The 26,709-nt window shown below is 47.7% G+C and overlaps 2 protein-coding genes across 2 annotated transcripts in view; one reads left to right on the top strand and one right to left on the bottom strand.

The window, feature by feature from the left end:
- Positions 1-13,788, bottom strand: part of CDRT4 (CMT1A duplicated region transcript 4) — a 33,531-nt gene extending 19,743 nt beyond the window's left edge. Inside the window, exon 1 of the mRNA XM_059906447.1 lies at positions 13,742-13,788. Coding sequence (XP_059762430.1) covers positions 13,742-13,766 — 25 coding nt within the window. The 5' untranslated portion in view covers positions 13,767-13,788. The remainder of the gene's footprint in view (positions 1-13,741) is intronic.
- On the top strand, positions 7,228-7,878 carry LOC132356124 (DDB1- and CUL4-associated factor 16-like). The gene has a single exon (XM_059908911.1). The coding sequence runs from the start codon at positions 7,228-7,230 to the stop codon at positions 7,876-7,878; it is 651 nt and encodes a 216-aa protein (XP_059764894.1).
- Positions 13,789-26,709: the final 12,921 nt, after the last annotated feature.

A 26,709-nucleotide genomic window follows, 5' to 3' on the forward strand; every position in this document is an offset into this window, starting at 1 on the left:
TCTCTCCCAGTTTCACCACCTCATGACCTGCTCTTTCCGGCTCCTCGTCAGAGCCCGCCCCCCTGCTCCACCTTTAAAGTGAGAGGCCCGGGGCTCTGTCCTGGGCTCCCCTTCCTTTCCCCATTGGCACCCTCTCCCAGGGGGGCCCCATCATGGTGCCGTGGCTGCCACCTGTGTGTCCCCAGCCCTGGGCTCTTCCCTGAACGCCAGGCTCAGACGTCCTACCCCACCCTCCCCAGATGTTTTATAGGTGCCTCACAACTACCCTGTTCAAAACTGCTCAGAACTACCCTGCTCTGACACACACACACACACACACACACACACACCCCAAAACCCGCTCCTTCATTGGTCTTCCCCATTTCATTTAAGGGCACCACCCACAAACCATTTTCACAAAAAATGAGTCTTTTTTTTCTTTCCTTCATCCTCAAGATTCAATTTATCAAGTCACGTTAACTCAGCCTGTAGAAGTATCCTGAATCCCTCATTTTCTCTCCATTCTACTATGATGATAAGTACTGCCGCAGCCGCTGCTACTACTGCTTCTCCTAGTGATGATAATAATAATAATAATAACAACAACAACAACAGCTCACAGCGTGGATGCCCGTGTTCTACACGTATTAACTCACTGAGCCCTCCCAACAGGTGCAGGACTTAAGTGCTACTCCTCTCCCCTCTCACGGAGGTGCAGTTGAGGCAGAGGAGCTCAGGGACTTGATCAAAGCCGTCCGTCCTCCAAGGGGGAGCTAGGACCTGGGCGCTGGGGAGCCGGCACCGGGCTCCTAGCTGCCTCCGCACCCACAGGATGCTCTCATGACCTCTGACTGGCCTCCTGGCTCCTACCCTAGTCTCCATACGATTTACTTTATACACCCAGCAGCCTGAGTGGTCTCCCCAAAACATGCACCAGGGCCCATGTTGCCCCCCAACCTAGACACGCCTCCCCCAGGATTCCACAGAGTCCTGGCAGTGAAGCCCAAACTCCGACCAGGACTGCCTCTGCCTCTCAGATCTCTCTCTCCCTCTCTATCTCTCTGTCTCTCTCTCTCTCTCTCTCTCCCTCTCTCTCTCCCTCCTGTCTCTCCCTCCCTGTCTCTCTCCCCCCCTCTCTCTTTGAGAATCACTAGCTTGGACGATTTCCTGGCCCCAGGCGACCACGAATGTACTCTGTGAGAAGCTGTGTGCCACTCGCTCTGATAGAGACGTGGCTGATGCTGTGAGAAAGGACCACCCAGCTCACCTGGGAGAAGAAAGAATCAGAGGGACTTCTAGGAGGAAATGGCACCTGAGTTTAGTTCTGAATAACACGTAGGCATTACAGAGACAAGGGAAGAAAAATAGGAAACGTGAGTAAAAGCAGGAAGTAGCAGGAAGTAGCATGACATGATTCTAAAAGTTAGAATCTATTTCAATATTGCTGAAGTGTTAAGTATAAAACCAAGATTAGCTGAAGGTAAGACTGAAGCCAGCACCAGATACCGGTCTCTTGAAAGATGAGTAGCAGGAAGCCAGGCTGAATGAGAGCAGGTGAGCCTGACATATTCAGAGAACTTCAAAAACTTTGGCCAACACATAGGGTGCGCACAGGTGGATGGAGAGGGTCGTAGGGAGAAGTGAGTTTGTAAACAGGTAGAAGCCAAGCCATGAAGAGTCCCACCCTGGGGCTTTGTACTACCTGTTTCCTCTGCCTAAAACATTCATGCTGCAAAGTTAGATCTTCACCTTGCAGGCACCATGGTATCTGTTGAATGACTTTAAGGAGAGAGAAGCATTACCAGCTTGGAAAGATCCCTGAGGCAGAGACCTACGGCCATCCACCAAGGGTTTGTACTTCCTGTCCTTAGTGTCAGCCTGACGCTAGGAATCAGTTGTCCAGCCAAGAACTCTATTTCCCCCACCTTGTATCCATAATAAGGTAGAGCCTTATGTCTGAGTTCTGGCTATGTGAAGACCTGGCCCATGAAAGCACCAATGTAACCCTTCATTCTCTTTCTTTCCCCGTTCATAGGCTAAGAAGCAAAGGAATCCAAGGTCCCAGGAGATGCAGAGTCACAAGATAGAAGGACTCCTTGGACCACCACATGGCAGTTGACCACAAAACACCCAACTGAATTCTACAGGAATGAGAAATGAACATCTATTGTGTTAAGTCCCTGATACGTGGAGAGTTATACACATATAACATCTCGGGATGTCATAATAGATTCCTGTGGCTTTGCTATGATAATGAACTGGAGGCCAACACGACTGGCAGAGGGAGATCAGTAAATAAGCTGTTTAGCAACTGGGGGAAAAATTATGAGAAACTGAAGCAAGTTAGTGGCAGTGAGAATGAACAGAAGGTGACCACAACTAACTATAAGGATGAAGGAGAGAGTGGAGTCTAGGAAGAGGCTCGGGTCTCTGACTTGGGTGATGGAGACAAGCAAAAGAGAAAGAGAGCAGGTTTGGGGAAAGGGTGCTTATCTTTATTGGGGGCATCATAGAAAAAGCAGGCAGTCGTGCCCACTGGACGGTTGCCCAGATGACCCTGGAATCCAAGATGGCAGCCATGGTTATAGGCACAGAGATTTGGTAAAAGATGAGGCCAAAGATTGTCATATGTCTCATTTTCATAGGGTGAGTTGAGAAGAGGGATGAGAACGGAACCATGAAAAAAATCAGCATTTAAGTCATGAGAGATGAAGAGGAGCCTGAGAGGCGACCCGGCAGAAGAACTGGAGGAGCCGTCTCAGGAAGTCAAGAGAAATTACCTGCCAAGGAGACTGTGGTAAGATAAAAAAATATGTGGTCTTTGTCCCCTGTTCCTGGCACAGAGCTCCTAAAACCTTTGGAGCTTATTGCCTTTTGTGTGCTAATACGATTGCCAGTGGGGGAGCCCTTGACAGCTTCAGGATGGGGGCTGGTGGCAAGAAAGGTGGTCATTAGAAGGTTAGGACTTTTGGTCCCCCCACCCAGCCCCTGGAGCAGGGAGAGGGGCTGGAGATTGAGTTCAATCACCAATGGCCAATGAGCTAATTGATGGTGGCTACATAAAGAAACCCATAAAAATCCCTCAACGATGGGGTTCAGGGAGCGTCCAGGTTTGTGAACAATCCATGTGCTGGGGGTGGCACCCCTGGAGAGGGCATGGAAACCCTGTGTCACCCCCATCTCTTCCATTTGCCTGTATCTGACCTGTATCCTTTACAACAGTGGTCCCCAACCTTTTTGGCACCGGGGACCGGTTTCATGGAAGGTCATTTTTCCACTGGAGGCGGGGGGTGTGTGGAAGGTTCAGGCAGTAATGCAAGCGACAGTAAGCGATGGGGAGCGGTGGGGAGCGATGGGGAGCGGCAGATGAAGCTTCACTCGCTTGCCCGCCACTCACCTCCTGATGTGCGGGCCAGTTCCGAACAAGCCACCGACCGGTACTGGTCCACAGCCCAGGGGTTGGGGACCTCTGCTTTACAATAAACTGGTGAACATCAGTAAAGCATCTCCTGAGTTCTGTGAGCAAACCTAAGGAAGAGGTGATGGGAACCCCCAAATTTATAGCCAGTTAGTCAGAAGTAGAGGCAGCCCCTTGAACTGAAGTGGAGGCAGTCTTGTGGGGCTGAGCCCTCCATCTGTGGGATGTGATGCTCTCCAGGTAGACAGCATCTGAATTAAGTTCATTTGTAGGACACCCAGCTGGGGGTGGAGGATGGAAGAATTGTTTGGTGTGCAAAACCTCATACACTTGGTGTCAGAAAAAAGACACCATAGAGATGGACATGCCGAGGCCACAGAAACGTCAAGAAACTCAAGGACCAAAGAAGCCTGTTGACGTTGACCCTAGGAGCAAGTTTGAGGGCGATTCCATAAGAGGACAGGGTGAAAGCCAGAATTTGGAGAGCTGTGGAGCTCATGGGAAAGGTGGGCGTGAGGAAAGAACTGGAGTAACAGATGTAAAGGGAGGCCCGTGAGTGCCAGCACTGCCACCAGAAGGACATGCTCCGTGTCATTCACTCCTCATCACTGTACACCTATGACATAGTGTCCCTGTTCTGTAGACGGAGAAATGAGCCACAGAAACATCAAGCAACCCTCTCAAAGCCCTACATTTGTCAAATGCTGAGGTTAGGATTCAAAACCAAGTCAATCTGATTCTAAAGCCAGTGCTCTTAACTAGTGTACACTTGCCTCCCACCCACTATCCACGGATGCCGAACCCGCAGATACCGGGGCCAACCGTAAGGAACTTGAGCATCCATGGATTTTGATAACCACGAGGGGTCCTAGAACAATCCCACACACACACGGAGGGAAGACTCTGACTGCATGTGTAGAAACCCAGGTGAATCTACAAATAAACTATTAGAATTAGTGAGTTTAGCAAGCTTGTTCGAGGCAAGGACAACCAAAATCATCTGCATTTCTATATACCAGCCAGAAACAAATGACTAAAAAGATACTGTTTACAATTGCTTCAGAAATGCCAAAGCCAGGAATAAATCCAACAAAAGATGTGCAAGTCCTCTCTGTAGAAAATTATACATTATTGAAAAAACATGTTTAGAAATCTAAATAAATGGAGGGATACGCCATGTTCACTGTAAAAATGTCAGTTCTCCTAAATTGGGCTGTAGATTTGATGTCATCTCAACCCATCTAAGAGTGTCTGCAGAAACTCACAAGCTGATTCTAAAATGTGTTGAATATATGGACATAGGGCAAGCTAAGAATAGAGAAGGTAATCTTAAAGGTGGACAAACCTGAAGAATGCATTATGCTTGAGTTTCAAAACTTATAAAGCCAGAATAATTAGGACAGTGTAGAACTGGTACACAATTGATAAATAGACAAATGGCATAGAATAGAAAGCTCAGAAAAGACCTACTTCTCTATGGCTCTGCAGAGCAGTGAGTGAAGAACATTATTTTCAAAAATGCTGCTAGATCACTTGAATAATCATGTGGAAAAATCATTACATTTAACCCTTACCCTCTCACAGTACCCAAAAATCAGTTCCGGGTGGGTTGTCCTTCTGTATGTTAGAAGTAGGACAATAAAACTTCTAGAAGGTAAAATGGGAAACTATCTTCATGCCCTCAATGTAGGAAAAGATTTCTTAAAGTTAAGAATTTCTGTTCACTGAAAGACACCATTAAGAGAATAAAAAGGTAAACCTCGGTGTGGAAGAAGACTTTTGTAGTCCATATGACAGAAGAGGGTTTATACACAGAGTATATTTTAAAATTAAAAAAATCCCTATAATCAACAACAAAAACAAAAAACAAAAAAATAGAAAATTGGTCAAGAGACTTTAGGTATATCACAAAAGATGATATTCCAAATGGCAAAATAAACAAAGGAAAAGGTACTCAACCTCTGGTAAATTCACATTAAAACCACAGTGAGATAGCACTATACCCCACCATATGAATGGCTAAAACTTTTTAAGCTGACAAGTAGAAAGAAGACGTAGCGCAATGAGAAAGCTCATAACTGCCAGTGGGAATGAATTTGAAAACAGTTGGACCTCATCTACTGAACACAAACATACACCCACTCTTTGACCCGGCAATTCCACACCCAAGTTCAGAACCGTGTAACATGAAAACACACAGTCAAGAAGATTTATAACTGCATTACTTATAATATACCCAAAAACTGGAAATAAACCAAATATCCATCTAGGGTGAAATGGATAAGATACACAGCAGTGCATTCATTCAATGGAACACTGCATAGCAATGGAAATAAATAAGCTACACCTGTGTGCAACCACACGCCAGAATCTCACAAACAAAATACTGAAAGAAGCCAGGCACCAATGAGTAGTATAAGTAGTGTAAGTAGTATAAGTCCATTTACATCAAGTTCAAAAAGCAGGCAAAATACATATGCTCCAGCAATCCCACTCCTGGGCATAAACCTGGAGAAGACTCTAATTCAAAAAGATACATGCACCCCAATGTTTATTGCAGCACTATTTACAATAGCCAAGACATGGAAGCGACCTAAATGTGCATCGACAGAAGAATGGATAAAGACTATGTGGTGTGTGTGTGTGTGTGTATATATATATATATATATATATATATATATATATATATATATATATATATATATATAAAATGGAATACTACTCAGCCATAAAAAAGAATGAAATAATGTCCTTTGCAGCAACATGGATGGACCCAGATTATCATACAAAGCGAAGTAAGTCAGAAAGAGAAAGACAAATACCATATGACATCACTTATATGTGGAATCTAAAATATGACACAAATGAACTTACCTACAGAACAGAAACAGACTCACAGACATAGAGAACAGACCTGTGGTTGCCAAGGGGGAGGACGGGGTGGGGAGGGATGGAGTGGGAGTATGGGATTAGCAGATGCAAACTATTATATATAGGATGGATAAACAACGAGGTCCTAATGTATAGCACAGGGAACTATATTCAATATCCTGTGATAAACCACAATGGAAAAGAATATGGGGAATGCGAGCCTTGCGGAGGAGTGACTGTTGGAACAGAGCTGGTGGCGCTAGGCTTAGTCAGGTCTTGCGGCTGGGAGTGAGGCAAGGAAGAAGAAAGGATCCTCCTTGGTCTTCTCATTCACAGGTTAAGCCTACCTTTCCAGATAGTCCAACAATTAAGTCACCAGTTTCCAAGGGCATTTGCACTACCTATGGAAAACACTGGATCTGTGCACACCAGACAGATCCTTGACAACTCGTCCCACCATCCCCCTGCACAAAAGTTGCTGCACCAGCAGACAAAGAAGGTGACCACTGAGTTTCTTTTCATTACCAAATAGATATAATATCCCTGCCAACAAAAAAGAGTACACAAAGTGTCTCTTCATAATTTCACAACCAGTTAAGACCATGCTAAGAAAATCAGCTTGCCTAGATGAGGACCCCTTCTCTTCTTGGGTAGCCAGGATTTGAAAGAGACTCTGACCTGTGCCACTGGTAAGTGACTAACTTTAACACACTGAACTGGTCCTGAGAACTGAGCTGTCTTCTTTGTAAGTGAAGAGTATACAACATGATCTTGAAACACTGCACAGTGGTGAGAGCCAGAGGCATACTGTGTGTGTGTAACAGACTGAGAAACAGACAAATGAATCCTATTGAAAGGATTTCTCATCTTCTGCTTCTGTTTGCCAGTGTTAGTGTTTTACTGGCTTATATGGTTACCTTTTTCTGGTACCTTTTTTTCTATACCATTGTTCTATTCTAATGGGTCCTAGAAATCCCTCTCCTGACCCCTTAACAGAATCAGAAAGTGAGGAAGAAGAAAACGCTAACTACCTAAATGAGAGTTCTGGGGAAGAGTGGGATTCCTCTGAAGAAGAGGACCCTGTGGTGCCCAACCTAACACCTCTTGAGAGTCTCGCCTGGCAGGTTAAGTGCCTTTTAAAGTATTCTACGACTTGGAAACCTTTAAATCCTAATTCCTGGTTGTATCATGCTAAACTCTTGGATTCTAGCGCACCCGTCCACATACTTCGAGAGACAGGACTAAGACTCTCCCATTGCTCCCATCGTGTACCCAAACTGGAACCAATTCCTGAATGGCCTCCTCTAGGCTCTTGTGGAGTGCCACCTTTTCAAAAGCCCCTTATGAGTCCCAGCCGGCTTTCTAGAGGTCATGCCACTCTAAATGGAGCACTGCACTTTGCCACGAAACAGTTAAGCCGAACATTGAGTAGAGCCACTCCCATACCTGAGTACCTAAAACAAATTCCTAATTCACGTGTTTCTGGTTGTTGCTGTGGCTGGTTAACTAAAACAGTTAAGGAAACAACCCACACCGAACCCATCAACACTACTTACTCCTACACTGACTTCCAAAAGGCAGTTAACAAACTCCTAACTGCATCACTATAAAGATCCACCGTTCCTTCCCATAGCTGTCGTGTTGCCAGTTGAGAAAGGAATACGGTTCCACAGCCCACAGTTGAGAAACTAACGTCTTCTCAACCAAACTATGCCCTGTCCTGATACGCCAAAATACGATCAAGTACTGAATATAATATCCAAGAGTCCTGTAACTCAACTACAGGAGCTGTTCACTGTGAGCATTCCCTTTGAAAGACCTAAAATGAGAACTTCAGTAGAGAATTAGTCAAAAGGGACCTTATTACAAGAGATAAGTTGACTATTCTCCACACTCAGTTCTCCCCACAATCTACTCTGCCTATCTAATGGACTTAACTAGATACCTAATTATTAATGGGGAGGAAAAAGAGGCCACTACCTTATTTGTTACCCAACCTTCAGAACAGCCATTGTGGAAAGTGATAAGTTAGCTACTCCCAGTAACACCTTTCTGAGCATACTTTTCTCTGATATTCATTTCTAGGGAGGTAGTTGAACTAAATTGAATAACTAGATTAAAAAAATGGTGGGAATATGGATTTATCTCTCAGTTTTTATATTGGTAGACCTACATATGGCAGGCACCTTTTAGGAGTTCCTATTTTGGGGGGAGGGAGTGCAGTAGCACAGTAGTAGCCTACGCTACCCCAGACCTATTATGGGACCTGCAGTTATAGCATAAACATTTTATAGGCTCCCACCAGGCTGTCTCTAGCTAACCTGGCTTATAAGATCATACCTAGGGATTAAACAGACACCTGTTCTGTAGGGAATATATTTCCTTCATCTCAGCATCCAGACCGTAGTCAAGAGCAAATAAAACCCATTCCAAAGACCAATGGGAAAAAACTAAGAGAGCATTTATGCTAGTGGATTAAAGTATTTCATCTGTATGATGTTTCCTGGAGCAGTACTTCATGCACTTTCCACGTCCATTGCAAACTTTTCAGGAACACTTTTAACTTTAAAGAAACTTACTACAGAAAATCTCAGCCTAATACAGTCTGAAGTTGAAGAGTTTTTTTAGCATCATTGTTTTTCTACATCTAGCTGTAGATTTTTTTTTTTCTGGCTGAATAGAAAGCATATGTATCCTTGTAAATGAGTCTTGCTGTGTTTATTTGGATGAGTCAAAACATAAGAGATCAACATACATAATATGCATGAGACCAGTAAGTCTTTTCACACACCTACAGTAAAGAGTGAAACCTTTGTGTGATCCTGGTTAACTGGGCATCTAAAGGGAATCAGAAAACAGACTGTTAAAGATATATCATATATCCTTCCTTATTTTAGTTTTGCTTTTTCCTATTCTCCATAATTAAGTGCTGTATACACTGTGGCATCAAAAAATTGAAGCATTAATGGAATCACAAATTCTATAAATGTACAGCGACTTTAAGGAGAGAGAAGAATGTTTATAACCTAATGAGTAGTTTCTGCTGAACCTTAGTGGTCTCCTCTTGAGGAAAAAGGAGGGAATTGTAGTAGGTAGAAAAAAATATTTGTTAATGGAAAATTTGTTACTGAACTGAAACCATATAATGTTAGTGTAACTGAATGTATCAGTAACTGTTCCTTTGTAGATGTCCTATGAAGTTGGTTTTTAAAATGTTACAAAAACCTGTTTCTTTCTTTCTTTTCTTTCTTTCTTTCTTTCTTTTCTTTCTTTCTTTCTTTTTTTTATGGGAAGGTGGGAAGAGGTAGAGGGGTCTAAAAATTAAAATATGTTGATGGTTATGTAACCATAATATGTTCCTTTGTGTGTGTGTGTGTGTGTGTGTGTGTGTGAAAGTGCCTTGTTCATGAACACATTTTTGCTGTTCATTCCCAGAGGAAGCCTTTCCCCAGCTTCCCAGCTGAATAAACCAACAGCTTTGTACATGCAAAAAACAAAAAAAGAAAAAAGAGAAGAATATGAAAAAGAATGTCTATATGTGTATAACTGAATCACTTTGTTGTACAGCAGAAATTAACACAACATTGTAAATGAACTATACTTCAATTAAAAAAAAAAAGCAGGCAAAATAGTGTTTAGGAATACATTTCCTCAGCGTAAAGCAAGGGTATAATTGATTACCATAAATTCAAGAGAGCAGTTACCTCCAAGGATTAAAGAAGAGGGAAGTGATGGGAGGGGCCTGGAGGGGAGCTCCTGGGGGTAGCACTGTCCTACTTCCTGACGTGGATGGCTGTTGCCAGGCGTCCACTTTTGAAAAATCACAAAGGTATAAAATGTATGCCTCAGTGCACTTGATGTATTGATATATCTCAATTTTTAAAAAATCCTTTAAAGATATAAGGATGGCAGGGCTAGAAAAAGGAGTCGGGGGGGGGGGGGCAGGACTGGAGCAAAAGTTGGAAGGGAAAGGGGACTGGAGCAAAAGTTGGAAGGGAAAGGGGAAGCGGAGGATCGTGGAGACTAAGTGGGTGTCACCCACAACCCGGCCACTGGTGGTAGCGCCACCAGTCTGGGGTGGGTCTGGATGTGGGGGAGGGAGTCTCTTTAGCATCAGGGAGACTTGGGAAGAAGGGTGTGGGAAGAAGAAAAAAAGGATCAGGTGTGGTGGAAAAGCCAGAGGGCCATGGGGTCGGGGAGGGTCAGGGTCTCGGTGAGCCGGGGTGGCTGGAGAAGAAAACGCAGAGCCTGGAGACGTCCTGTAGACAGCCTCCCACTCAGAGAAGCCCTGGCCACCAGCCAGTGACTTTTAGGCTGTAATTAGCTAATTGAGTCTTGTCTCTCCACAGCCAAAACTAAGTATCAAAAACCAGAACAAAGTCATTCTTTCCCATGTTCCTAAAAACCTTGAGAATTACAATGGTGAAATAAACATTTATGCTAGAAATAAACAATGAAAATTGAAAATCAAAGTGGGCCAAGTATTTGCCAGGCAGCCGGCCTGACCTGCTACACATTCCTGATGTCTGGTTTCTACCACGTGCTCCCCGCAACCTGGCAACCCGTCCTTTCTTTCTCCTTGATTTCCCGGCACATTCCCCACAGCGCCAAGCCCTGTGAGCTCTGGGTTCAGCTCCCCATTTTCTCTCTCAGCAGCCCACTCCCCACCACGCATTTACCAGGGGCCACGAGGCACGACAGTGGCCCGATCCAACTGGAAATGCCGTGTCATCAGCACCCTCCTGTCTCCCCGCACGTCTGTCTGCCCTGTCACCAGAAATGTGGTGTCCTGAGGAAAACAGGGACTGGGGACGTCGCCTGAGGTCCTGGGGAAGAAACAGGGGCCAGTAGCTGGTGGGAAAATCTGAACTGGCACACAGGCTGGCTGAGGTTTGAACAGTGAAGGACCAACTCAGGAGCAGGCAAAGTGATATTAGAAGATCAAGCAGGCAACAGAGCCAGAGGTCAGAGGGGGACCAGGGACCAGGAACCCAATGCTACAGAGGTGTCCAGAGCTTGAACACTGGAGTCAGATGGCGCTGGGCTCCAGTCCTGGTTCTGTCATTTACCAGCTGTGTAACTTTGGGCAATTTACCAACCTCTCTTGGCCTCATTTTTCTCTAGTGAAGTGAGGATGTGGATGGACATGGGGATGGGGATGTGGATGGGGATGGAGACAGGGATGGGCATGGGGGTGGGGATGGACGCGGGGATGGGGGGGCGTGGGGGAGGGGGACAGAGGTGAGGATGGGGTGGGGATGGAGGTGGGGATGGGGTGGGGTGGAGGAGGGGGGCAGAGGTGAGGATGGGGTGGGGATGGAGGTGGGGAGGGGGAGGGGTGTGGAGGGGAGGGGTGGGGAGGTGGGGGGAGGGGTGAAGATCCACATGCCAGGCAAGCCTTCAGGTGTGAGAGGCTGATACATCTTTGTCGCATGGATGCTGAGCGTGTTAAAGGCAGGGAGCAGCTCCTGGCCTGGGCTTGGTGTCTGGCACCTTCTACCTGCCCCTTTTGCTGGTCAGAGCTCATTCCCGACAGCACCAGCATAGCTGCTGGGTGTGTGAGTAATCTGGGTGCTTGGTGACCAGCCCAGGACGGAGAGCAGCTGTGCTGACGTCCACTTTCCACGTTCTGTCCCCTCCGCACGCCCCGCCCATTGGCCCCACTCCTTGCTCTCATCACCAGCATTTTCCAAATGTCCCTCCCTTTCTGCTTTCAAACATCCCCAAGTCTCCCCTCCCCTAGAAAATTCTTCTCTTGACCCCAAGCTTCCCTGACTTCTATTTTCCTCCTTTTCTCTGCCAAAACTCCCCAGGGAGCAGCCTGTACCAGCTGCCACGCCTTCCTCACTCCCCAAGGCCCAGCAGCCTGGCGCCCACTGACAGCCTCCGGGCGGGAAGGACAGAAGTCACAGCCTCAGAGGGGCTCGAAAGTGGGAGGGTGGGCACACACCCATACAGGGATGCACACGCAGGCACACACACATACACATGCACACACAGGCACGCACACAGAAACACAGACGTACACACACAAACACACGCATACACATACACAGAGACACACATACACACACAGAGACATACACATACACACACAAGCGCATAGAGGCACACAGAAATACACACACAGACACAAATACATATACACAGGCACAAAGACACACACATACACAAACACAAAGAAACACACACACAAACACATAAACACACAGGCACATACACAGACACATATACTCACAGTCACACACACACTAACCCATTCCAATACGACAGCCGAGGGCCCGCACTCTGGCCAGAGAGAGGAGGAGGGACCCCCGGGGCTGTCTCTCGCTCAGCCTGAAGGCTCCAGACCCCTCATGGAAGCACCAAGAGGGCAAAGAGAGGCCGCTGGAATCGCTGCCCTGAGGGCAGACCCAGGCCATATGGGCCTGACCGTCCACACTGGGGAGGAAGCATCTTTATACCCTGCACAAGTCCCAGCTGTGAGCGCTCAGAAGACACCCCTGAAATAATGTCAGCTGAAAAGGAGGGAGCGAAGTGCTGGTGGAGGCCTGGAGGAAGACCGTGACCTTGGGACCCAGAGGGTCAAGCGTGCAGGACCAGCTCCCTGACCCCAGGCTGGTCAGTGACCATCTCCCAGACACGGGGCAGAATCTGAACTGAACCCCGGGCTCTGGCTCCCTGCGTTCTTGCCCCTCACCTTCCTGCTTCTCTCTCACCAACTCCACGCAGCTCAAGAAGAGCAGAACCAGAGCTGCCGGCATAGAGACAGTGGCCCAGCCCCCCCTCTCTCCAGTGGAAAGGAGTCCTCTCTCCCCTTCCCCTCGCCCGTCTACACTGTGGCCTCACTGATCACAAGGTTTACAGATTGTTGTGCTTATTTACTGACGCTTCTTCCTCAGGTTCTTAATTATTTTTAAATAAGCAACTGGAATATTCATCATCATTTTTAAAAAACCTACTGTCTGTGTGGCTGTAACAACCTCCTTCCCTATGGGTTCCTACAGGTTCTTAACCGAGAGAGTTAAGGAGATGCTTTCCCAGTCCTGGCCGAGCATCTCCTGGGTCCTGAGCTCCGGAGAGAACGTGATAGGAGCCCCGCCCCACACTGCCAGCGAGGAAACGTGGGTATGTTTTGTGTGTTTGTTTTGGTTTGTTTTGCTGTTCGAGTAGACTTGTCACCTTGACTGCACTGTGGAGTCACCTGATCATTTTTAAAAGCATGCCCGAGTCCTCTGCAAAGTTAATCAGACTCCGGACCTCAGTAGGGTTACAGAGTCCGGGGGTGGCGGGCAGAGTGCGACCAGACAACCGGGAAGGAACGCGGAGGCTCCAGGAAGGCTCCTGCTGTGAAGGGCTCGGCCTCGGCCGGTTGGGTCTGTGCTTTTTTCACGTTCATCCCTGACTCTCCTCTCTGGGACACCTGGTGTTCCAAGGTGTGAGATAGGACCCACACACACACCCGACTGTTACCTGAGAGGCTTCTGCGGTTCCCCATACTTCCTTCAGGATCCTGGTGGTTCTCCTGCCCCGGGCTTATTTCTCCCCCGCAAGCGTCCCCCAGTCCTGGATCCCACTTCCCCCCTCGGTCCTCTATTTGCTGCCGCCAGCCATCGTCTCTCTGCTGCCCCCAGGTGGTCCAGGGGCCTGGAATCAGAGTAAATGGGGCATTGTGACATCAGCACTTGCCATGCTCCCCGCCCTGGAGTCTTCTGCCCTCTTCTCTTCTTCCCCAGGGAGCTCAGCCGGCTCCAGGGTTAGCCCAGGTACCGTGTGCACGACCTCACTTGGGTCTCTGCCCCCAGAGGAGCAAATACAAACCCTTACTCTGTGCCAGGCCCAGCCAGATGGAGAGCAGTGGTGGCCTGCCTCCGTGTGGTCACCTGGAAGGTCTATTGAGACTCGGCTTGCCGGGTCCCACCCCAGAGTTTCTGATTCAGTAGATCTGGGGTAAGGCCCAAGAATTCGCCTCTCCAACAAGCTCCTTTCAGCGGAAATAAGCCTATTTCTTTGGAAATAAGATGCTCTTTGGATGAACAGCAGAGAATTGCTGCCACCAGAAGCTGATGGGAATCAGCCCGTCTCCTCCACTCCAGTGACATGTCCATGTTTCTGTAAGGAAGGTTCAACTTGTAAATTCCAACCTCACCTGAGACCCCAACTCTGGAAAATTCCCCACGATTCCAGGAGGACCCGGCACAGAGCAGTGTAACTGTGGGTGTCAGCTTGGGACCCATCCGAGAGCCGGGCTGGATTTCTCTGCTGCAGAGTCACCACGCCCCAGGTAGTCCCTCCCAAATGCCTCTCCCAGTGTCCACTCTTCTCCATCCCCCCACGGCTCTGTCCCTGCCTGCAACCTGCCCAGCCAGGAATCCAGCGCCCTCTGGCCTCTCTGCACCCAAGCAAGTGCTTCATCCCCCTCACGATGGTCAGCAATGTCCCGTTGTCTCCAGGGTTCTCTGGCGCGTGCCGGGGAAAGCCCAGGACCAGGCGGCAGACGTGTCCCTCTGTGTCACAGCGTCCTCGCTTAGTGGCAGGAAAACGCACAGCCAAGTGCTCTGCGGCACAGACCCACGTTTCCTCCTGCCCACGAGCCAAAGCCTGGTCGCTCTCCTTCTCCGAAAGCCTTCCTCTATCCGTCCTCTCTCCAGATTCTACCTCTTCACGTGCCGTCCCTCTCCCTGGGCATCCTTCCCCCCGCGAGGACCCCGAGTCCGTGGGGCCCGCCTGTCCCCTCTCCTCGGGCACCATGCAGGGCATTAATCAGGGATGGAGCCTGCGGCGCCTGGCTGTGCGGGCACATTGCAGGGTTTGCACGGGCGAGGACGGAGGCGAGCTCTCAGAAGCTCCACCCTCTCTCCTGGCGGGTCTAGGGAGACTGTGGACACCTTCGTGTGCAAAGGCCAGGGGCAGCGGTAGGTTTGCCGTGTTGGGGGTGGCACGTGACCACGGCTTCACGAGAACCTCCAAAGACGCAACCCATAAAGCCTTCCACAGCTTGAAGTGGCTCTCTGAGCTCCTCACAGGCCTAGCGCTGCACGGGACAGGGACCAGGGCCCAGCTGGGAGCCAGGCCCCTGGACCGACCAGTTAAAGAGCCTTTGGGGAGTGACATCAGCCCCGCCACCTGCCAGCACACAGGGGAGGCCGTGAGGCTAGCCACACCCGCGTCTATGTCGTTCATGGCGAGGCTCCAAGTCTCACAAAGAAAATCCACGGCCCGAGTTATTTTCCTCCTACAGGCCTGCCGGGCCTTTGATTGTCGGCTTTGGAGAGGTGCATTTTTCCCTCCTCTGTGGGCAGCAAATTCCCCGAGAGTCAGCACGCTGTGCCTCTGGGCTTATCCCCCCACTGCTGTCACCGCAGAGGGACCGGCCGAGGCAGTGTGCTGGGCGAGCCCTGGGCCTCCCGGTGCCAACCAGCCCAGACGCCCCAGGGCTTCCAGTGTCCCTGGTGAACCCGACCGGCCTCAGCAGGTGCTGAGCCCAGCCCTTCCCTTCACTGAGGGCACAATGAGTTAGGGCACCCGGTGGTCAGGAGCTGGCTTCGGGTCACCCTTGCACGCCCCCCGTGCCAGGGACTGTCCTCAACTTCCCACACACTCACCGATCTGACATTCAAAATCTCCTCCACGGCCTCACAGGTAGGTTCCACTACTTTAACTTGACAAGTGAAGACGCTGAGCCACAGAGACAGTGAGTGAGTTTTCCGTGGACACACACTCTGTAAGTATGAGAACAGATTCCAGAACACACGCCACCGAGAAGGGGAAGCCCAGGCAACTACCTGCATCAATTCATCGCGAGGCCCCACTCAAAATCCATGGGGGGACTGCCCGGACCCCTAGCTCCCACCTCTCCTGCAGGCCCGCCTCTTTCCCCTCCCCCTTCCCGAATCACTGGCTAAACAGACTCAGGCATGTCTCTTTGACACTTGACTTTCTATGAAAAATGAGAAGAAAACCAGTGCTTTGGGTCAGAAGTTGATCAAACCTCCCTCTGGGTCCTCAAGTTGCCTTCCAGGTGCTGAACACCAGCACACGTCACCCCTCCCTACGAGGGTCCCCCATGGCCCTGCACCTCCACTTGAGTTCAAGTCAAAGATGGACATACGATCCCAGCAGGTGGTCCACTGTCTGGCCTCTGACCTGTGGCCTGGCCTGGAACAAAGAGAGGACCTGGGCCAACCCAGTTGTCTCGGGAACGCCAAGAGGAGGGAAAGAAAGGCCTGGCACTAACAGCTGGAGCCCAGCTGAAAGGACGCCCTGAGGAGCATGAGGCCATGTGGGGTCACGGCAAAGCCAAACAAGGCCTGTGGGCTGCGATCGGGCCATCCACCCCTTAAGTCTCTTCTATTGTACAGGTTTGTACAGTAAAAACTTTGGTTCCTTGTGTGTAGAAGGAACTGAGTTTCCCACGGTCTGGATTGTGCTGATTCCATCCCCATGGTGTCCTTGGACTATATGTTCCTCTGTCCCCTGTGAACTTGCTGTAAGATCGAGAGCCTTGACCGGGTCCAGTGTTGCTTTTCCAGAATCGGTGTTGTAAATATCAGCAGTCTACTCGGTTGTGTCTCCTTTTGTGATGTTAGCAGCTGTGGATGATCCACGACTAGAAAAGTTACTTCATGGGCAGTTTCAACGGGTAATATTCTAATTCTATCATTCCTTCTTCATTTTTCATCCAGAACTCTTCCATAAGGAGACACTTCTCGCCAACTCCTTGGCTACACTGAGGCGCAGTTCATGGGAAAAGCAGGACAAATCCTGGATTGTTTCCCCTTATCAGTTTTCTTTTCTTTTTTGGCCGTGCCAAAAGGCTTGTGGGACCTTAGTTCCCTGACCAGGGATCGAACTCATGCCCCCTGCAATGAAAGTACCGAGTCCTAACCACTGGGACTGCCAGGGAAGTCCCTATCAGTTTTCAAAATAATAACCTGGGTGCTTTGCATGCCCCCAAAGTGACTAGAGTTACTGGGTTTTGTAATGAATTCATGGGTTTAAATATATTTGAATTGTTTCAATCCATTACAGCTCTTATTCTTAGGGATGTTCAAGTATCCCTCCTCTAGCCAGTTAGAACCTTTTCACGCTGGTTCCTGAGTCCTTTTGACGTGACCCTCGAGGTCTTCGATAGCTTCCTTGCTATTTTTACAACAAGCTGCTCCAGGCTCATCTACAACATGAGATAAGCAATTTCCCTAAGGAGCCCTCTTCCTCTGATGGGGATTGGTTGTCAGAGGCTGCATGGAGACTCACTCCCACTGCTGTCTGTGGACCTGTCCTCACCCCTCCAGATGTTCTATGCAGGACCTTCCCGCAAAGCCCCGAGACCTGCAGACCCCATAACATAGCACCCCAAGGTAGATTTCCAGAGATCCAGTGCTGTGCTAAAAACCATGCTTATTTCACTTTAAGCTCTTACGGGTCTGGAATTCAGGAAGGACTTGGCTGGGCAGTCCATCTCTGATCCACGTGGCATCAGCCAGGGCAGCTGGACTGGAGAATCCATTTCCAAGACGACTTCTTTATTACACGCTGGCATCTGATGCTCCTTGGTCTCTCTCTCTCTCCCCGCCATGGTGCCCCATCCTCCAGGCCTCTCCATGTGGTCTGGGCCCCTCAGCAGCAGGGTGGCCTCAGGGTGGCCACACCTCTCACGTGGAGGAAAGAAGTGGAAACCTCAAGGCCAGTTAAGGGCTGCTACTGGAACCAGCAAGGCATCACTTCTTCCATAGTCTATTGGTCAAGGGGGTCACAGCACTTAGCCAGACTCAGCGGGGGGGGGGCCAAAACAAACATCTTCTGATGGAGTGACAAGAACAAGTTGCAGAAGAGCATGTGAGGTAGGGGTGACCGTCTTCAGAAAATAAAGTCTGCCAGAGTAACTACTTCACAACCCTGGGAATCACGCACACGTTCCCTTGACTCATTCACGCATCCACCCAACAAATAATCTTTGAGTGAGGCCAATAACTCTTGCTAAGGACTTTATACAGAATTTCTGAGAAAATGAAAAAGGTTCGGAAACAATTTCAATTTTTTAAATTGACTTTCCCCTTTAAGTCCCAGCTTTTTTCTCTTAAATCTCATAAAAAGAAAACCTTGCCTATCTTGGGCCAGCTCCAGTGTCACCTCCTCTAGGAAGCCTTCCTTGATCTCCCTTCAGGCATACTGTTAGCCCTCAAGCACCCTGTTCACAAACCAGTGCAATACTTATATCTGATCTGTATCTGAGTTCACATCCACCACAAATAAAGACTACATTTCCTAACCACTTTTGCAACTAGATGGCCATAAGACTACGTTCTGGCCCGAAAAATGTAAGTGGAAGTGGTATGTGCAACTTTCCAGAGAGGTCCCTAAAGAGAGGGACTGTACCTTTATCCTTTCTTTTCCTTCTTCCTGCTGCCTGGAATGCAGTCCTGACGGCTGGAGCTACAGCAACCATTTTATACCATATGATGACTTTGGGAACAGAAGCCACATACAACAGAACAAGATAAAGAGCTCAAGTTCTTGACACTGTGGAGGGCCACTCCCACACTGGACTTCCTACACCCAGGTTTTTACATGAGACTGAAATGAACTACTATCTGGTTTAAGCCACTATTGGGATTTTCTGCCACTCACAGTTGAACCTGATCCTAGCTGATATGACACATCTCAAGTGGGGGAAAAAGGCAAAAATGTCATGTGATGCCTTCTTCACTGAACTATGTGCTCCTTGAATTCAGGGTTTGTGTCCCTGTCGCGCTCACGTCTCCAGAGCCCACATGGGTGTATAGTAGGTGCTTGATAAACATTTTCTAAATTAAAGACAAGCATACAACACTTTAACATATCAAGACACATAGAAATGAATTACATGAGCTTCTAACAGACACAGACAGAACTTGCAGCTATTGGTGGGAAATACTAATTCTACTAACAGCCCAGGCAGGAGAACGAGTACCTCAAATAGTAACAAAATGGCCTACAACAATGCATCTGGGGACATTGTTTATAACGTCAAGAGTCTGGAAACAACCTAAATGCTGATTGAGGGGGCGTGGATTAAAATATGGAACATCCCCATAATGGAAATTCTATGTCTCTATTTAAATGAATGAGGTAAATCTATATGTACAATGATCACAGTAAGTATTTAAGTAAAAATGGCAAATACTATCATCCTAAGGGAAACCAAAGAAAGTAGGTTAAAAATGAAAAAGGTGGGGCTTCCCTGGTGGCGCAGTGGTTAAGAATCTGCCTGCCAATGCAGGGGACACGGGTTCGAGCCCTGGTCTGGGAAGATCCCACATGCCACGGAGCAACTAAGCCCATGGGCCACAACTACTGAGCCTGCGCGTCTGGAGCCTGTGCTCCGCAACGGGAGAGGCCGCGATAGTGAGAGGCCCGCGCAACGCGATGAAGAGTGGCCCCCGCTCGCCGCAATTGGGGAAAGCCCTCGCACAGAAACGAAGACCCAACGCAGCCAAAAATAAATAAATAAATAAATTTATTTTAAAAAAAATGAAAAAGGTGGGCAAAAGTGGATAACCGCTGAAGCTGGGTGATGGGTATGTGAGGGGTCACTGTATTTGCCTCTCTAACTGAAGTGTACATTTGAGAAAATCCTGCAATAAAAGTGAAAACAGAAACAAAACCATGTGGTTCTGAGCCTTGTTTTTGTTTTCACAATTGATTAAAAATATTTTCAAAAGGCTGCCCTTGTGAAAAACTAAAGGGGAGAAGGGGGATGAATATACATTTAAGTGCTTGAATATGCACAGAAGATTTGTCTCTGGCATGCCACAAAACTCCGAAACTCCAGCTGCAACTGAGGAGGGGAAGATGGGAGACGGGAAACTTACTCTTCATTCTGTCGTTTGTTTCACCATTCGCCTGAGCAGCTCTGTCATTGTAGACAAACTCATTGTAAAAGGAAGCATGGGGAAGAGCGTCACTAATCACCGGTAGGGTTGTAGGCCTGGAGGCAAGGACATAAGAAATCCCCATCTCCCCACCGGCCCCCTTTTGCTCCCTGTCTGGCTAATTCAGAAACAACCTTTAAGTTCCAGGTCAAAGGCCATCTCCCACGGTGGGGACCAGAACCTAGGGGCCTTGATGAACAGGCTGGAAACAGAAATGCCCCCCAAAAATGAGCTTAGTTCACTAAGGAGTGATGGGGATGACGGCCTGCCTAAAGATGTTGAATTTGAAAATCGTTAAAACACAACAGCGGGGCTTCCCTGGTGGCGCAGTGGTTAAGAATCCGCCTGCCAATGCAGGGGACACGGGTTTGAGCCCTGGTCTGGGAAGATCCCACATGCCGCACAGCAACTAAGCCCATGCACCGCAACTACTGAGCCTGCAAGCCACAACTACTGAGCCCGTGTGCCACAACTACCGAAGCCCGCGCACCTAGAGCCCATGCTCTGCAATGAGAAGCCACCGCCATGAGAAGCCCTCGAACTGCAACGAAGAGTAGCCCCCGCTCGCCACAACTAGAGAAAGCCCAAGCGCAGCAACGAAGACCCAACGCAGCCAAAAATAAATAAATAAATAAATTTAAATCAACTGTACTTCAATAAAAATTTTTTTTAAAAAAAGACAGCAAACAGCAGAGAGAGAGCCTTAGACACCTAGCCGTGTATACACAGCACATTCTGACCACTTCTGCTGCCCCACGTCATCTGGGTTGACTGTTACTCTGTGCATCACAACTCCCAGCTTGGAATGTGTTATCATGTCAGAGCACAAGACGTATTCTACCCAGTCAGCCTTCACCTTTCAACTCAAGAAAGAATGCTGCGATACAGTGATCCAGACCCAGGCAAGCCCGCAGGAATTTCTTTTATCTCTGGAACACTTTATGTAATTTATTTCTCAAGACATCCAGACACCTAATTCCATCTTTCATTGGCGACTATTAATAGGAGTTCACGCTGCTCCCAGATGACACTCTGGAGCTACAGGGGGTGCTGGTGGAGGGGGCGGGAGGAGAGACGGGGAGAGAGCAGAGTCCGCAGCAGGAGCCCGGCAGCCCTGAGAGGAAGGGACTCTGGCCAACCTGACCTCAGCTGTGGACCCTGACTGACCCATCAAATGCAGACACCCACCATCCAACAGCCCCCAGAACCAAGCAGGAGGAGGGATTCAAACGCCTCATAAGGGGTTGGGGGCACGAAACCAAAATCTTTTTTTTCAATTTTTAAAATAAATTTATTTATTTATTTATTTATGTATTTGGCTGCGTTGGGTCTTCATTGCGGTGAGCAGGGGCTACTCTTCGTTAACGGTGCACAGGCTTCTCATTGCAGTGGCTTCTCTTGTTGCAGAGCATGAGCTCTGGGCGCTCAGGCTTCAGTAGTTGTGGCACACGGGCTCAGTAGTTGTGGCTCACGGGCTTAGTTGCTCCATGGCATGTGGGATCTTCCCGGACCAGGGCTCGAACCTGTGTCCCCTGCATTGGCAGGCGGATTCTTAACCACTGCGCCACCAGGGAAGTCCCATGAAAGCAAAATCTTGCCCCGTAGGAACCAAACAGAACCTCTGGGGGACTTATTTCCCTCTGAGCCAAGTCAGTGGGGCCAGGGTGAAGCTCCGGAATGCTCCACATTCCCAACTCCATCAGGCATGTTCACACTGTGCCCTCCACCTGGAAAGCCCTCTTCTTCTCAACTTTGCACAACTCTGTTCACCCTTCAAGGCTCACTTCACCTCTGTGAGGCCTCTGATCCCACCAGTCAAAGCCCCTCACTCCCACCTGGAGCTCCCCCAACACGCCACTCATACGTGTCTCACTGTAACAGCATTACTTCTTCACATGTGTGTTTACCCCAGTGGGTCAATGGCTTCTTTTTTTGTTTTTGTTTTGGCCATTAGGTATTCATCGGTATATTTGGTCTTAGCAATTCCCTCCTAATAGTTTCAGAAGTGTGTAAATAAAAATAAATTACACAAAAACAAAAAAATCTAAAGGCATGAGGACAATATTGTAAATAGTGTCAAAGTGTTTACAACACAATAATATATATTATAGAGCTTAATTTTGTCTTTAGTTTTTTAAAATTAACTTTTATTGGAGTATAGCTGCTTTACAATGTTGCACAGGGAACTCTATTCAATGCTCTGTGGTGACCTAAATGGGAAGGAAATCCAAAAAAGAGGGGATATACGTATACATATAGCTGATTCACTTTGCTCTCCAGCAGAAACTATCAATGGCTTCTTAAGGGTAGCAATCGTGTTTTTAGTTACCATTCCATCCGAGGCATAAAGGGCTGGTGATGTGCCTGGCACACCTCCTGCCTTACATTATTGAGCTACTGTTTTTTAGAAATCCCATGATTAATTTAAGATACTACAACTGTACTGCACCGGGCTTTCAGTCTATTGAAAAGCATTATCTTTTTTAAGACTTTATTTTTTTAGAGCAGTTTCCAGTTTAAACAAACCTGAGAGGGTGGTCCAGATCTCCCATTTCCCCCTGCCTCCACACGTGCATAGCTCCCCTATTATCAGTATCACTCTCCAGAGTGCTACATTTTCTGCCGAGGATGAATCTACACTGACACAGCATAATCCCCCAAAGTCCAGAGTTTATCTTAAGGCTCATTCTTGATGTTGTGCATTCCATGGGTTTGGACAAGTGTATAAATGACCTATGTCCATCATTATAGTACCATCCAGAGCATTTTCACTGCCCTAAAAATCCTCTGTGCTCTGCATATTCATCTCACTCTCCAAGCCCCTGGCAACCATTGATCTTTTTATTGTCGACATAATTTTGCCTTTTCCAGAATGTCATGTAGTTGGAATCACACAGTATGAAGCTTTCTCAGACTGGCTTCTTTCACTTAGTCATATGCTTTTAAAGTTCTTCCATGTATTTTCATGACTTGATAGCTCATTTCTTTTTAGCACTGAATAGTATTCTATTGTCTGGATGGACCACAGTTTATCCGTTCACCTACTGAAGAACATCTTGGTAGCTTCCAAGTTTTAGCAATTATGAATATAGGTGCTGTAAACACCTGTGTGCAGGTTTTTGTGTGGACATAAGTTTCAGCTCATCTGGATAAATACCAAGGAGCACAGTTGCTGGATCATATAGTAAAAATAAGTTTCATTCTGTAAGAAACTGCCAAAATGTCTTCCAAAGAGTCTGCACCGTTTTGTGTTCCCACCAGCAACGAAGGAGAGTTCCTGTTGCTCCACGTCCTCTCCAGCATTTGATGTCATCTGCGTTCTGGATTTTGGCCATTCTAATAGGTGTGTCGTGGTATCTCATTGTTGTGTTCATTTGCAATTCCCTGATGACATATGATGTGGAGCATAAAATTATTACTTTTTCAAATTAAGCATCAAAAATATCACAGTGAATCTGGAAACTTGTTTTCTCATTTCTGCTTTTTACAAGTCCAGGAACTCTGAAGCGGCCTGTGGCTCTCTTGACCTCCAAGAGACCCTGTGCATACATCAAAGTCCATACAGAAGGTATTCAGGAGATAACTGCTGATCAATTGCTACTTTATCGCAAACTTCCTTTGAGATGGACCAAAGCCAGAGATGGTAGTTTTTCCATAGGAAGACAAACGTGATACTTCTCGATTTGCTTTATGGAACTTGATTTGCTTCACGAAACTGAAACATTAAGCGTGTAAGGCTCTCAGCTGCAAGAGATGCGCTCTGGGCTGAATTGCGTCCCCCAAAAAAGATGTTGAAGTTCTAATCCCTAGGACCTGTATGTGTGACTTTATTTGCAAATAAGGTCTGTATAGAGGTAATCAAGTTAAAATTAGGTCATTAGGGTGGGCCCTAATCCAAAATGCCTGGATTTCTAAGCCATCCAGTTTGAGGTACGTTGTTAAGACAGCTCTAGGAAACTTATAAAGATGGACACTAGCTGAAGCAGAAAAAGCAATGTCATCAGAACTTGGTGTTTCTCAGTTTCTCTAAGCTCTGCTTTCCTCAGTCTGGGCTCCACTCCCAGGCAAGCTGTCACGACATGATGGGCCCCAAGAGCAACAGATATACAGCCTTCCGGCTTCAAGTCCTCTGCGGGGAGAGCTTCTCTGCCCAGGAAATGCAACAGAAGACCTGGGATCCAGTCTTAGTGACTTGAATCTTGAGGGTGAGATTAGCCTGCTCTCACACCCCAAGGTCTGAGAGTGGGAGGAGGATTTTTCTTCATGGAAAACCAGGGTTCTCATCCCAAGAGTGGGGGAAAAAGATGCTGAATGTTAGGCAGGTAAAACATAGGAAGGTCTCTGGAACACATTTGAACACAAAGGATTCATGCATCCATATTCAGTCAGCAAGTCTTTCTTGAGTGCACGGCATTATTGTAGGTCACTGGTCCTACATCAGTGGGCAAAGTGGACAAAGACCCCGGCCCTCCTGGAGCTTACAGTCTCGTAGGAGGAAGAGTAAGTCGCTGAAGGCCAAGGAAATCACTGTGGCAGATTCGGTGCTGGTCATCCTGTGGGCTCTGAGTGTTTACTGAACGAATAAATGAACAGCAGTGAGAACAAGTGACTCTGCCTAGTGAATCCCCGCTGCGTCTGAAGCCCATAGAGACGGGTTATGGGATTCCCACACGCCACGTGGGATGGGACTTCAGTACAGAGAGAGACGGGTGGACCTCTGAGCCCCAGGGAGGTGATAATAAATAACTTCACCCAAACTGGAGAACCCAATGCCCGGTGATGTGACATTCTGTGGCAGACACACGGAAACGTGATAAAAGTGGACACACACACAGAAAAGCCTGTTACAATGGTCCTTTTATGGAGTGAAAACCGGATGTCACCGTAACACTGTTTTTCTGTTCTTTCAGGGAGGAACGTTTGCCAGGCCGGCCCAGGGTGAAGAGAACTGTGCTTCTTCTAAGGGGAAAAAAGAAGAGCATGAAGTCACCCTATTTGGCAATCAGGATTCTTCAACATCCAAACATGTTTAAATCCAAAACGCTCCCTCCCGAATGAGGTCACAGACGGAGCGAGAACTTGCAGCTCAGTCGGTGAGCTTTCAGAAAAAGCAGAATTCTAAAATGACGGCCCCAACACATGCAGCTCCCTCTGAAATTCTGAATCATTCAAACAGGTTCTGCTCTCCGAGTGAAGGACACAGTCTCTTTGTTTGCTTTAAACCAAGGGCAGAGGTGGTGCCACTGGCAAAGGCTTTAGTGGAAATTCACCACCTTGCAAGTCATCAGTGGCGTTTTACTCATTTCTGTATTTGCTCATCAAGAGATTTTTCTGAGCGCTGTACTCAAGCACGATCAGCAAATCCGGACTCAGTGCTGCCCCGATGGAGCTTAGGGCCTCTCCTGACTTACACGTTGTACGAGCCTACAGGCTCCCATCGATCCATCACAAGTAAACATACAATGTCAAGTTGCAGGGAGCACAAATGTGGAGATTTGACCCAATCAAAGGGGTCAGAGGAGACTTCTCTGAGGAAGTGATACCTCAACTGAAATTTAAAGGATGGAGCAGACGATACGTGATGACGAGAAAGGAGGAGCCATCATTCCAGAAAAAGGAACAAAACGTACAAAGGTTAGTAGTGAAAATGAGGGACCCTCAATCTGCCTGAAATACACATGGGGGTGCGGTGGGAAATGAGCCTGGAAAAGCTGGGGGGAGCAGATGTTGAAGAGAAGCCACACGAAGAAGCTTTGTCTTCATCCTGAGAGTGACGGGAAGGCATCCAGGAGCGAGTGATACGCTCAGATTTGTGTTTTGAAGCTGTGGTGGACACAACATGGGAAAGAATGGATGGGTCAGGGTGGAAGCAGGTAGAGCTTGCAGAGGATCCTGGAGTCACCCACGCGAGGCTGATGAACTCGGATGGCGGTGGGAGGAGAGGAAGGGAAGAGGACGAATTCGGAATTGTTTATGAGCTCAAAGCAGCAGATCTTGCTGATTAGACTGGATGCAGAATTGAGTGTGAGAAGGCGTCAAGGTCAACTCCTGGATTTCTGGCTCACATAATTGGATGGTTGGTGGAGCCATTCATTCATTGAGATAGGGCTGGAAGAGGAGCGGGGTTGAAGAAGTTAGTTGCCGAGTTTGTTGTTATTGTTGTTGTTGTTTTAATTAATAGACTTTACTTTTTACAGTAGTTTTAGTTTTACAGAAAAATTGAGAAGTACAGTGTTCCCATACAGTCCCTCACCCACTTTCCCATTACCAACACCCTGCACTAGTATGACGCATTTGTTACAACTGATGAATCAGTATTGAAACATGATTATTAACTAAGGTCCGTAGTTTACATTCGGGCTCACTCTTTGTGTTGTATAGTTCTGTGGGTTTTGACAAACGTGTGATGTCATGTATCCACCACGGCAATACCACACAGAATAGCTTCGCGGCCCTAAAATTCCCCTGTGCTTCATCTATTCATCCATCCCTCTCTCCTCCCACCCAAACTCCTGGCAACCAATGATT

Source organism: Balaenoptera ricei, chromosome 20 (assembly GCF_028023285.1).
Source record: "Balaenoptera ricei isolate mBalRic1 chromosome 20, mBalRic1.hap2, whole genome shotgun sequence".
In the NCBI taxonomy this organism is placed as follows: Eukaryota; Metazoa; Chordata; class Mammalia; order Artiodactyla; family Balaenopteridae; genus Balaenoptera; species Balaenoptera ricei.